Genomic DNA, 12,659 nt, shown 5'->3' with positions numbered 1-12,659 from the left:
TCAATTTGAGTTTGGGCTGAAGAAGCCCCTGGTCTCTCAGTGGCTGGCACATGCAAATGATGGAATTAGGATGGGATGATGTCACTATCCTACATTCTGGGTTCTCCACCTTCCTATCCACCCTTGAGAAAGTGCACCGCTGTTCAAAAGATGTAGTTGCCAGAACCTTTTAGTCAAAGTACTTGGATAAAGGGACACTGAGATTAGTCATGAAGACTTTTGGCTATATCTTGGAAATTACTGCCAGAGTTGCAAAACTCTTTTCACTCTTATACTTGGGAAGCCATCCTCTACATTCAGTTTTGCAGTGCAATTGGAAAGCATTGCATTTTAATAGAATTACTGCGCTAAACTCCCATTTTATGTGATCAGTATGCTGGATGAAGAGGAGGAGCCGGAGGCTGTAATGGAAGCCAAATTATTCAGGTAGCTGCAAAGGAGAGCCAGATCATCCTAGCACTATCCATCCACCCATCTAGCAGGGTGTATAGATCATCGTGTAGCCCAGCAGGGAATCAATGCCTTCACAAGGAGAGGAGAGAAATTTTATCAAAAACAAATAAACTCGGTAACAGTAGTCTTGAAATATTGTCAATGTAACTTTGCCCCTTAAAATTGTTTCCTAAACCTGTTCTTTTTCTTTGCTGTACTTGGCTAGTTGGACAAATGATGGTCAGTATCTGGCCATCAGCCTGTTCAGTGGTGTGGTCAGTATCCGAAGTAAGAGTGGAGAAGAGAAAGTGAGAATTGAGCGACCTGGTGGTGCCCCAATCTGGTCAATTTGCTGGAATCCATCCAAGTAAGTAAGGAAACACAGTGAACTGGTCTGAAGCCTTTTGGAGTTTCTGAGATGCTTACGATTCAAAGCTAAATAAAATAAGTGAAAACAGTGATTGCCGTCAGTGTTGATTAGGTAAAAATCCAGTGGTAGTTGTGTTAGATTAATATTGATGTGAAGTACAAATTTTGGAAATGAAACTCTTTGTTTGGGGACTGGGTGGGTTACCAGAAATACCTTTGCACCGCTGGGATCTTGGTTTCAGTCCAGTCCAGACGAATGATTTGAAAGTCTCCTCTCTCTCTCTCTTGGCTATTAAAGCATATGAAATTGTATTTGGGCAGTCTTGACCTAGTGCTCAGTTTGTATGATCCTTTAGCAAAAAAAAAAATCCATAATTCAAAACTAATTGACATTGAATTGGCAATTTTGCTCAGTGAGAAAAGTAACTGGTGTTGAAAATGGAAAATTTCCAATGATGCAGTGGTGATACAGTTCTGAGGTTGCACACTGTTGATGCAAAGCAGAGAGAACATTGCTGTCCATTTCATCTGTGATGTACCTGAAGTGTGAGCGCTTGATACTACCTCTGGGTGAAGATGGAAAAATGTTTTTAATTCTTCAGCACTGATACCCTTCATCCTAGGCCAAACCATCTTCAGCTGCTTCGTCAATGACCTTCCCTCCATCAGAAGGTCAGAAGTGGGGATGTTCTGTGATGATTGCACAATGTTCAGCACCATTTGTGATTCCTCGGGTGCTGAAGCAGCCCATGTCCATATGCAGCAAGACCTGGACAACATCCAGGCTTGGGCTGATAAATGGCAAGTAACATTTGCGCCACACAAATTCCAGGCAATGACCATTTCAAACAAGAGAAAATGTAACCATCTCCCCTTGATGTTCAATGGCATTACCATCCCTGAAACCCCCTCCATCAACATCCTGGGGGGGTCACCATTGACTTGAAACTGAACTGGACCAGCCACATAAATGCTGTAGCTGTAAGAGAAGGTCAGAGGCTGTGAATTCTGCAGCGAGTAACTAATCTCCTGTCTCCCCAATGCTTGTCCACCATCTACAAGGCATAAGTCAGGAGTGTGATGGAATACTCTCCACTTGCCTGCAACTCCAACAACACTCAAGAAGCTCAACACCATCCAGGACAAAACAGCCTGCTTGATTGGCACCCATCCATCACCTTCAACATTCACTCCCTCCACCAACCACGCACTGTGGCAGCATTGTATACCATCTATACTACCCGAGAATACTGAGGGAGGCAAGGGAAGAAATTGCTGGGGCCTTGACAGAAATCTTTGCATCTTCATTGGCTACAGGTGAGGTCCCAGAGGACTGGAGAATAGCCAATGTTGTTCCTTTGTTTAAGAAGGGTGGCAAGGATAATCCAGGAAATTATAGGCCGGTGAGCCTTACGTCAGTGGTAGGGAAACTATTAGAGAGGATTCTTCGGAACAGGATTTACTCCCATTTGGAAACAAATGGACTTATTAGCGAGAGGCAGCATGGTTTTGTGAAGGGGAGGTCGTGTCTTACTAATTTAATTGAGTTTTTGAGGAAGTGACGAAGATGATTGATGAAGGAATGGCAGTGGATGTTACCTATATGGACTTTAGTAAAGCCTTTGACGAGGTCCCGCATGGCAGACTGGTACAAAAGGTGAAGTCACACGGGATCAGAGGTGAGCTGGCAAGATGGATACAGAACTGGCTTGGTCATAGAAGTTAGAGGGTATCAGTGGATGGGTGTTTTTTCTGAATGGAGGGATGTGACTAGTGGTGTTCCGCTGGGATCAGTGCTGGGACCTTTGTTGTTAGTAGTATATATAAATGATTTGGAGGAAAATGTAGCTGGTCTGATTAGTACGTTTGCGGACGACACAAAGGTTGGTGGAGTTGCGGATAATGATGAGGATTGTTAGAGGATACAGCAGGAGATAGATCGGTTGGAGACTTGGGCGGAGAAATGGCAGATGGAGTTTAATCCGGACAAATGTGAGGTAATGCATTTTGGAAGGTCTAATGCAGGTGGGAGGTATACAGTAAATGGCAGAACCCTTAGGAGTATTGACAGGCAGAGAGATCTGGGCGTACAGGTCCACAGGTCACTGAAAGTGGCAACGCAGGTGGATAAGGTAGTCAAGAAGGCATACGGCATGCTTGCTTTCATCGGTCGGGGCATAGAGTATAAAAATTGGCAAGTTATGTTGCAGCTGTACAGAACCTTAGTTAGGCCACACTTAGAATATTGCGTGCAATTCTGGTCGCCACATTACCAGAAGGACGTGGAGGCTTTGGAGAGGGTACAGAGGAGGTTTACCAGGATGTTGCCTGGTCTGGAGGGCATTAGCTATGAGGAGAGGTTGGAAAAACTCGGATTGTTTTCACTGGAACGACGGAGGTGGAGGGGCGACATGATAGAGGTTTACAAAGTTATGAGCGGCATGGACAGAGTGGATAGTCAGAAGCTTTTTCCCAGGGTGGAAGAGTCAGTTACTAGGGGACATAGGCTTAAGGTGCGAGGGGCAAAGTTTAGAGGGGATGTGCGAGGCAAGTTTTTTACACAGAGGGTGGTGAGTGCCTGGAACTTGCTGCCAGGGGAGGTGGTGGAAGCAGGTACGATAGCGACGTTTAAGAGACATCTTGACAAATACATGAATAGGAAGGGAATAGAGGGATATGGGTCCCGGAAGTGCAGAAGGTGTTAGTTTAGGCAGGCATCAAGATCGGCGCAGGCTTGGAGGGCCGAATGGCCTATTCCTGTGCTGTACTGTTCTTTGTTCTTTTGTTCTTATCTACAAGACAAGGTCCTTGGACAGCACCTTTCAAACCCACGATGTCTGCCACCTAGAAAGACAAGGGCAGCAGTTGCATGGGAACACCACCACCTCCAAGCTACACACCATCCTGATTTGGAACCATATCGCTGTTCCTTCACTGTCGCTAGGTCAAAATCCTGGAATTCCCTTCTTAACAGCACTGTTGGGGTACCTACACCCCAAAGGCTGCAGCGGTTTAAGAAGGCAGCTCACCACCATCTTCTCAAGGGCAATAAGGGATGGGCAATAAATGCTGGCCTAGCCAGCAACGCCCACATCCCCCAAAGGAATAAAAAAAAAATCGTAAGTCAGTTCACAAAAGAAAATTAACAAATGAATCCCTTTTTATTCACAGTACTTGAAGTTCCCCTTTATGCAGCCTGACAGTGGTAATCCAGGCACATTGTGAGGGGCAATACCTTGAGTATAAAATTTTCCTTCTCTCAAGAAATAACACAAAACAATTGCAGTGAATATCTCCTCCATATAAGCCAAAGCATTGTCTCCAGGCAGTGACAATCTAATTTCTCCTCTTTCCTCAATACTCTGTAGTATTGCTGTTAAAAGTGCTTTAGATGTACACATTAAAAAAACTTCCCTCCCATTTTTCCTGAAGTTCAGGTTTGTTGACCTTTATTAGGAGTTAAAGATTGATTTTTCTATGCCAATTAAATGAGACAAGTGATCACAGAATGACTGGTTCCTGACCAGTACTATTATCATTATGAATGATGCCATACACCAGAAACTTGATACATACTGCATTAGGTAAATAGTTGTGATATATAGTAAATTAATGTCTTCTGAACTTTGATTTTGGATTGTACAGAGATGAACACACTGACATCCTTGCTGTGGCAGACTGGGGGCAACGACTTTCTTTTTACCAACTGAGTGGCAAACAGGTATGTTTGGGAAACATTTCTGTAATTGTCTAAAAGAATGCTGCAGAGAAGTGTCACAAATTGTTCAGTTTTTAAAATCTGTTTATATAACATACATGAAAATTAGTTCCGTCTAGCATCTACTTTGCCCCTCCGATCATGGTTCCTACTTCACAGTTGGGTGTCATAAGTGTCGATGTGCAGATTTCTTCCAGTTGATTGGTTCAAATTTCCCTTTCTTAAAGCAGTATCAAATCAAAAGTAACAAGAGGTAGAACATATGAATCAGACAGAAAAAAGAGGGCAAGTAAACTTACGGAGCATGGTAAGGGTGTAATGAGTTATGCATAATCAACAAAACCCAACAATAAAAGAAAGAAAATTGAACTAATGAAGTCACTCCAAATATATTTTGAAGATCCTTTGAATCATCAGTTTTCTTCCACTAGCAAGCTCAGCAATTTTGTAACAATACTGGGCTCAGTGTACCGACAAATAGAGGCAGAATTTTCTGTCAAAATAACAAGACTAATGGCACTCTGTTATTTATGTGTAAATGATTCAGCAACTACAGATGAGGAGCAGATAAATGTGAATATCGAAAAGTTGTTGTCTGAGTCGTGCATTTCTGCCGTTTAGCTTTGTGAAAATGTCATCTCATGCCCGAGCCTCCCCTTATTTGCCCATTAAACTTGCCACAGAAACTTAAGTCTTGTCGTTACAAGCATAAGTACCCCTTTAATGACTTAATAAGTGTTAATTACTGTTAATCAACCTCTCTGGCACCGAAAATTAACTATTATAGATGTGAAATCTCATTACTTCAGGTTTAAACTGCATTTGCTAACAACGATACCGCTAGGTGGCGCTGCTGTGGCACATGCGCAAATGCAGCATGTGCCACTAAAACGTCACAGTCTGCGACTTTAGGCAGCTGCCAGGACTAAAGATGGCGCTGCTCAAATAATCACACGAGGCAACCTAACAAGCACATGGCAGCACACAATGGCGGAGTGAGAGAGCGAACGAGCGGGCAAGGGCCGGAGGGGGCTGGGGAGGGGGGAGCGGAGCGGAGCGGGCCTGGGGGGAGTGGAGCGGCCGGCGAGTGGGCGAGCAAACGGGCCGGTGACGGAGGGAAGCAGAGCGGCCGGAGACAGCAGCGGGGGGGAGGGAGGGAGGAGGAGTGCGTTTTCTGCGCATGCGCCATAAACTTGCAACAGAAAAAGACGCACCAGCCGCTCCCCACACTCGGTGACACCAAAGTCTTCAGTGGCCGCTCGCTCCCCGCGGCTGTCTACGGCCTCTCGCTTCCGGCCCCAGTCATCCAGCCATTCCCTCCAGCTGCAGATCCCCCATCCAGCCGTTTTCTCCCCTACTTCTCAACTGTACTTCAGGCATTGCAGCTGTCTGGTCCCTGCCTTTTGCATCTCCCTCTTCAGGAACTTCTGAATTTAACTCCCTCCCACTACACCTCCACACCCCCTCTCCCCCCATCCCCTCTCTACCTCTCCCCCCATCCCCCCTCTACCTATCCTCCCACCCCCTCTACCTCTCCCCCTCCCCCTCTCTACCTCCCCCCTCTCCCCCAACCCCCTCCCCCCTCTCCCCCCAACCCCCTCCCCCTCTCCCCCCACCCCCTCCCCTTCCCTCCCCCCCACCTCCCCCTCTCCCTCCTCCCCCTCTCCCCCTACCTCCCCCTCTCCCCCCAACCCCCCACCCCCCTCTCCCCCCAACCCTCCACCCCCTTCTCCCCCCAACCCCCTCACCCTCTCCCCCCCTCCCCCCCTCCCCCCAACCCTCCCCCTCTCCCCCCCACCTCCCTCTTCCCCCATCTCCCTCTTTCCCCCATCTCCCTCTTTCCCCCACCCCCCAAGGACCACACCACAGTTGAATATCTGAAGTGCAGTTGCGAAGTCGGGAAAATAGCATCAAAAACCTCAACAATTCCAGGTTTAATTATTGAGAAATTTTATTATGTACATTAAACATTCAAGACACTGCTGGGCATGGATACATGAGTGTTGTGTTGCCAGCATTCCCGTGAGACAGACAGGCCGAGTCTCTGCTATGCAGAACTAAAGAGATTGTTCCTGGAGAGCCTTGTGGTGAATGAACGCTTGGCTCTCTATTCCACTACTGTATTGTCCATGTGAAGAAGGCAAAGTCACAAGAGTCTGAGCTCAGTCTATTCTTGGTGAATGTTTCCCAAACGCATCCCAATGTGCATTCCCAATTCATCCATAAATGCAAGGTTCCTTTCCACATCGTGACAAGCTCCACTGCATGATCCAGTTGCCTTCGTTGCTTGAATGCTGACCTTGTTTTCTCAAGGGCATGTTTTACGTGAAAAGAAATAAGGAAAGAACATCAGTGTCAGAGCTTCCCTCCTCCAATGAAATTACTGTTGAGCATGCTTTATGTTCTGCAGTAAAGGCATGTACTGAGAACACCGCCAATGAATCACTTAGTACCCACCTCAGCTGTAGGAATCAGGATGATGTTACTGCCCCTATCTCATGATGGTTCACTGCTGCTCTCTGGGAAAACATGAATGATGTGAGGGTGCTGGAAAAAGAAGCACATTTCTTTTGGACTATGAGCATAAAGCAGGCCATTTAGCCCAGCTGTTCCTTGCTAGCGGTTATGCTACTACTGCGCCTTCCCATCCGCTCCCATTTAATCCTGCCTACTACTATCAGCATCACCTTCCATTTCTTTCTCTCTTATCTACCTTTGCCTTAAAGTAACATTGAGGATGGAGAATGGTGTGGCTGCACTCCCACCTCACCAGTTGTGTACACAGCAAGAGCATTCACATTTGTGCTACCACTGGACATGGCATGCTTGTTTCTTTTAGTGCTCAGTCTCTTCTTGCTGAATGTTCCCCAAGTGCTTGACCGCTTTGGACGCCCTCTCTGCTTGACAGGAAACAGCTGGCAATTGCGGAGTCTTACAAGGCTCTGCATGGTTGTTTCAAGGACGGATGGGGAAACAGGTGGCTGTGTGTCCATGTGCACGGCTCTAATGGGTGCAGGAACAGGTGGCTGTGTGTCCATGTGCACTGCTCTGATGGGTGCAGGAACAGAGCAACTTACAACGGGGACTGGGGCACATGTACTGCCTGCACACAGCCCCAGACAATGGGAATGTTTTCAGAGCAACTTACAACAGGGATTGGAGCACATTTACTGCCTGCACACAGCCCCAGACAATGGACTGTTTTCAGAGCAACTTACAACAGGGACTGGAGCACATTTACTGCCTGCACACAGCCCCAGACAATGGACTGTTTTCAGAGCAACTTACAACAGGGACTGGAGCACATTTACTGCCTGCACACAGCCCCAGACAATGGACTGTTTTCAGAGCAACTTACAACAGGGACTGGAGCACATTTACTGCCTGCACACAGCCCCAGACAATGGACTGTTTTCAGAGCAACTTACAACAGGGACTGGAGCACATTTACTGCCTGCACACAGCCCCAGACAATGGACTGTTTTCAGAGCAACTTACAACAGGGACTGGAGCACATTTACTGCCTGCACACAGCCCCAGACAATGGACTGTTTTCAGAGCAACTTACAACAGGGACTGGAGCACATTTACTGCCTGCACACAGCCCCAGACAATGGACTGTTTTCAGAGCAACTTACAACAGGGACTGGAGCACATGTAGTGCCCCAGACAATGGAAATGTTTTCAGAGCAACTTACAACAGGGGCTGGAGAACATGCAGTGCCCCAGATAATGGAAATGTTTTCAGAGCAACTTACAACAGGGACTATGGCACATTTACTGCCTGCACACAGCCCCAGACAATGGACTGTTTTCAGAGCAACTTACAACAGGGACTGGAGCACATGTAGTGCCCCAGACAATGGAAATGTTTTCAGAGCAACTTACCTCGGAGCAATCTCCTCTTTCTGATAAAAATGAAGCAGACTGAAATCTTCAAAATGACTAAATAATTGCGAGAAAATGCCCGACAAAACCTCTCCTCCTTCCACTTTCAGAAACTCGCGCCGAAGCTTGACGCATGCGTGAATATCCGAAGGTTGGCGCATGCGTGAATACCCGTTGGCGTTGCATAAAGCGCATGCGCAGCGGCCGACCTGGCGTTGCCCGAAGATGCACACGTCACGCGATGATGTCATCGGCGCATGCGCTAACCAGTCCTGGCAAGCCGGAACGCAGCGCATGCACAGAAAGCAGGAGACCATCTGCGCATGTGCGCACCGTGGCGCAGTCTGATGACGTCAGTGGCGGCCAGCGTTGTCAGGAATCACTTTGTTTAAAAAATGACAAATTTCAAATTAATTTTTTTGCTTAATTTTCCTTTCTGTCTCTTTCAAAATCCAATTTTTCTTTCCCTCCCTTTAATTCTCTTTCTGTACATGATTTGACATTGAATTCAACTGTTTTCGTTCACTGTCCTTTTCAGTCCTTCTAGTGTTTATTTTCTAATCCTTAAATCTGATTGGCTAAGGAGATAACCTGTTAGGTTGCCTGTTTCACTCAGGTCCCAGATGTCCTGTTTCTCTCTCTGCCGTTATCAACTTGCACTTTTAGAAATTTTGTGGCCAAACCTTTTTTTGACTTGAAGGGTACATGCTTAACTAATGGCAGACACAGTTAAATGCCCCACTACAGCAAATTTATTTATTTCAAGGAACCAGATGAATCCTTAACCTTAAACAATATTTTCTCTGTTTGAGGTACCTCTAACTGTGTTTTCCATCACAATTTTGTGCCTGTGTGAGTTCATACAGGCCCAGACCTGTGATTGTGGGGTGGGAACACCCTGTCAACACCCGTTGTCGACAAACACTTTCTTGTCAGCCTGGGTGATTAGATCGTAACCAGAAGCATAAATCCAGTCTGCGTTCTCCTCCCTTGCCCCTTCCCCTTCCCAGCCAAGGGGTAGTTAGACCAATTTCCATGTCCCTACTGCTGCTCGACTGAGATCACCTGAAAACTACAGATTACACATAAAACCCGGGACCTGATTTATATTTTATTTGTTCATATTTTTATAATAAAGTTCTTGACCTTCGTTAGATTTTCTCTTCTTGGTTAAGAAGATGGGCTGGCAGAAGGAATAGGGAGAGGCAGTATATACTAAATGGTACAGCTCTAAAGAGTGTAAAGCAACAGGGGTGCATGTGCATCGATCTTTAAAGATGGCAGGACATTTGAGAGAGTGGTTAGTAAAGTTTCATAAATAGAGGCATTGAGTACAAAAGCAGGGAGGTTTATAAAGCTGTGGTTAGGCCCCAACTGGAATATTGCATCCAGTTCTGGTCACCACACTTCAGGAAGGACGTGAGGGTCCTTGAGAAGGTACAGAGGAGATTTACCAGAATGATTCCAGGGAGGGGGGATGTTAGCTACAAGATTAAGTTGGAAAAGCTGTGTTGGTTTGTTCTCCTTAGAACAAAGGAGATTGAGGGGAGATTTAATAGAAGTGTACAAGATTATGACAGGCTTAGATAAGTTAGACAAGGAAAAACTATTCCCATTAACTAAAGGTACAAAGACTAGGGGACACAGATTGAAAGTTTTGGGAAAGAGATGCAGGAGGAATATGAGGAAGCACATTTATATGTAGCAGGTGGTAATGACCTGGAACTCGCTGCTTATGGAGGTGGTGGAAGTGGAGACAAACAACGACTTCAAGAGGAAATTGGTTGGGCACTTGAAGGAAATAAACTTGCAGGACTACGGGGATCGAGTGGGAGAGTGGGACTGACTGAATAGCTCTGAGGAGAGCCAGCAGGGACTCAATGGACTGAATAGCCTCCTTCTATCTCGTAAATGACTCTGACTCTATGACTCGATGCCACCTGTTCCCAGATCTGGGCCTGTGTTGCTTTTGACTCTGTCAAAGAGATACTCTTCTCTGCTGGGAATCTCTTGTCTATGCTTAGTGCTTCTACCTGACCATAAGTTGCAATCATAAAGGAAAACTTAATTGGTGCTCAGTGAAACACATTACACCACCATCACACTGGCTGTTCATAGGTTAGAGGCATTTTGATGGAGTTGTCAGTTGTCTGTGTATGTATGCTGTACTGGCATTATGATGTCTAGCCCTCCATATGTATCGGATAGCTGGGTGGTACATCTTTAGCTGCAATTATTAAACTGTAGTTGATATAATAGACAGAATTCATGTCTGAATGCTGTTTTGTTAGCATTCTCCGTCGGCTTTAAAGTTTAGTTTTTTACACATTGTTAAAAGTACCACGCCTCCCCCACCACACTTGCTGAGAGACAGGGTTGATGACCTTCTATCTCTCTGCTCATGTCACTTCCAGACCAGGACATTGCAAGGTGTGTAATATTGGTCAGTGGTGAGGCCCGGGTATGCAGCATGATGGTTATAAAAACAAGAAATGCTGGAACCACTCAGCAGGTCTGGCAGCATCTGTGGAAAGAGAAGCAGAGTTAACGTTTCGGGTCAGTGACCCTTCTTCGGAACTAACAAATATTAGAAATGTCAAAGGTTATAAGCGAGTGAACCGGGGGTGGGGCAAGAGATAACAAAGGAGAAGGTGTAGATTGGACAAGGCCACATAGCTGACCAAGAGGTCATGGAGCAAAGGCAAACAATAAGTTAATGGTGTGTTGAAAGACAAAGCATTAGTACAGATAGGGTGTTAACGAACTGAAGATTGAGCAGCAGCAAGTACAAACATGGAAAAAAAACATTGGGTAAGCAAACTGAACAAACTACAATGAAACGAAATAAACAAAAGAAAAAAAATTGTAAAAAATGTAAAAAAGAAAAAAAGAAAAAATAACCAAAAATAAAAGTAAAATGGGGGGCCCGTCATGCTCTGAAATTATTGAACTCAATGTTCAGTCCGGCAGGCTGTAGTGTGCCTAATCGGAAAATGAGATGCTGTTCCTCGGTTGATGTTCAGTGGAACACTGCAGCAAGCCCAGGGTAGAGATATGAGCATGAGAGCAGGGGGGAGAGTTGAAATGGCAAGCAAATGGCATCTGCTAGTTCCAAAGAAGGGTCACTGACCCGAAACGTTAACTCTGCTTCTCTTTCCACAGATGCTGCCAGACCTGCTGAGTGGTTCCAGCATTTCTTGTTTTTATTTCAGATTTCCAGCATCCGCAGTATTTTGCTTTTAGCATGATTGTTATGTTACTTTCCAAGTCATCTCGAGGCCAACACTAATACTCTGAGATGTGAGTTCAGATTCCGCCATGACCGTTGGGGAATTTAAATTCAATTAATTAAATCAATCTTTAATAAAAAGCTAGCATCAGTAATTTTTAAAATTCATTCATGGGGATATGGGCGCCGCAGGCTAGGCCAGCATTTATTGTCCATTCCTAAATGCCCTTGAGTAGGTGGTGGTGAGCTGCCTTCTTGAACCGCTGCAGTCCATGTGGGGTAGGTACACCCACAGTGCTGTTAGCAAGGGAGTTCCAGGATTTTGACCCAGCGACAGTGAAGGAATGGATGGGTGTGTAGTTTGGATGGGAACTTGCAGGTGGTGGTGTTCCCAACCATTTTCTGCCCTTGTCCTTCTCGCTGGTAGAGGTCGTGGATTCTGAAAGTGCTGTGTAAGGAGCCTTGGTGCTTTGCATCTTGTAGATGGTACACACTGCTGCCACTGTGCGTGGTGATGGAGGGAGTGAATATTTGTGGATGGGGTCCCCATTAAGCGGGCTGCTTTGTACTGGATGGTATCGAGCTTCTTGAGTGTTGTTGGAGCTGCACCCATCCAGGCCAGTGGAGAGTATTCCATCACACTCCTGACCTGTGCCTTGTAGATGGGTGGACAGGCTTTGGGGAGTCGGGAGGTGAGTTACTCACTGCAGGATTCCTAGCCTCTGACCTCCTCTTGTAGCCACAGTATTTATATGGCTACTCCAGTTCAGTTTCTGGTCAGTGGTAACCCCCAGGATTAGTTAGTGAGGGATTCAGTGATGGTAATGCTCCTGAACACTAGGGGTAGATGGTTAGATTCTCTCTTGTTTGAGATGTTCATTGCTTAGCATTTGTGTGGCGCGAATGTAACTTGCCACTTATCAGCCCAAGCCTGGATAGTGTCCAGGTCATTCTGCATTTCTGCATAGACTGCTTCAGTATCTGAGGAGTCGTGAATGGTGCTGGACATTGTGCAATCATCAG

General features: G+C 45.9%; 1 protein-coding gene across 1 annotated transcript in view; it reads left to right on the top strand.

Annotated features, from left to right (window-relative positions):
• Positions 1–12,659, top strand: part of ift122 (intraflagellar transport 122 homolog (Chlamydomonas)) — a 229,911-nt gene that overhangs the window by 32,845 nt on the left and 184,407 nt on the right. Inside the window, exons 7-8 of the mRNA XM_068051340.1 lie at positions 659–799; positions 4,447–4,522. Coding sequence (XP_067907441.1) covers positions 659–799; positions 4,447–4,522 — 217 coding nt within the window. The remainder of the gene's footprint in view (positions 1–658; positions 800–4,446; positions 4,523–12,659) is intronic.

The sequence above is a fragment of the Heterodontus francisci genome, chromosome 19 (genome assembly GCF_036365525.1).
Source record: "Heterodontus francisci isolate sHetFra1 chromosome 19, sHetFra1.hap1, whole genome shotgun sequence".
NCBI classification, from domain to species: domain Eukaryota; kingdom Metazoa; phylum Chordata; class Chondrichthyes; order Heterodontiformes; family Heterodontidae; genus Heterodontus; species Heterodontus francisci.
This window is presented reverse-complemented; position numbering and strand designations above follow the sequence as displayed.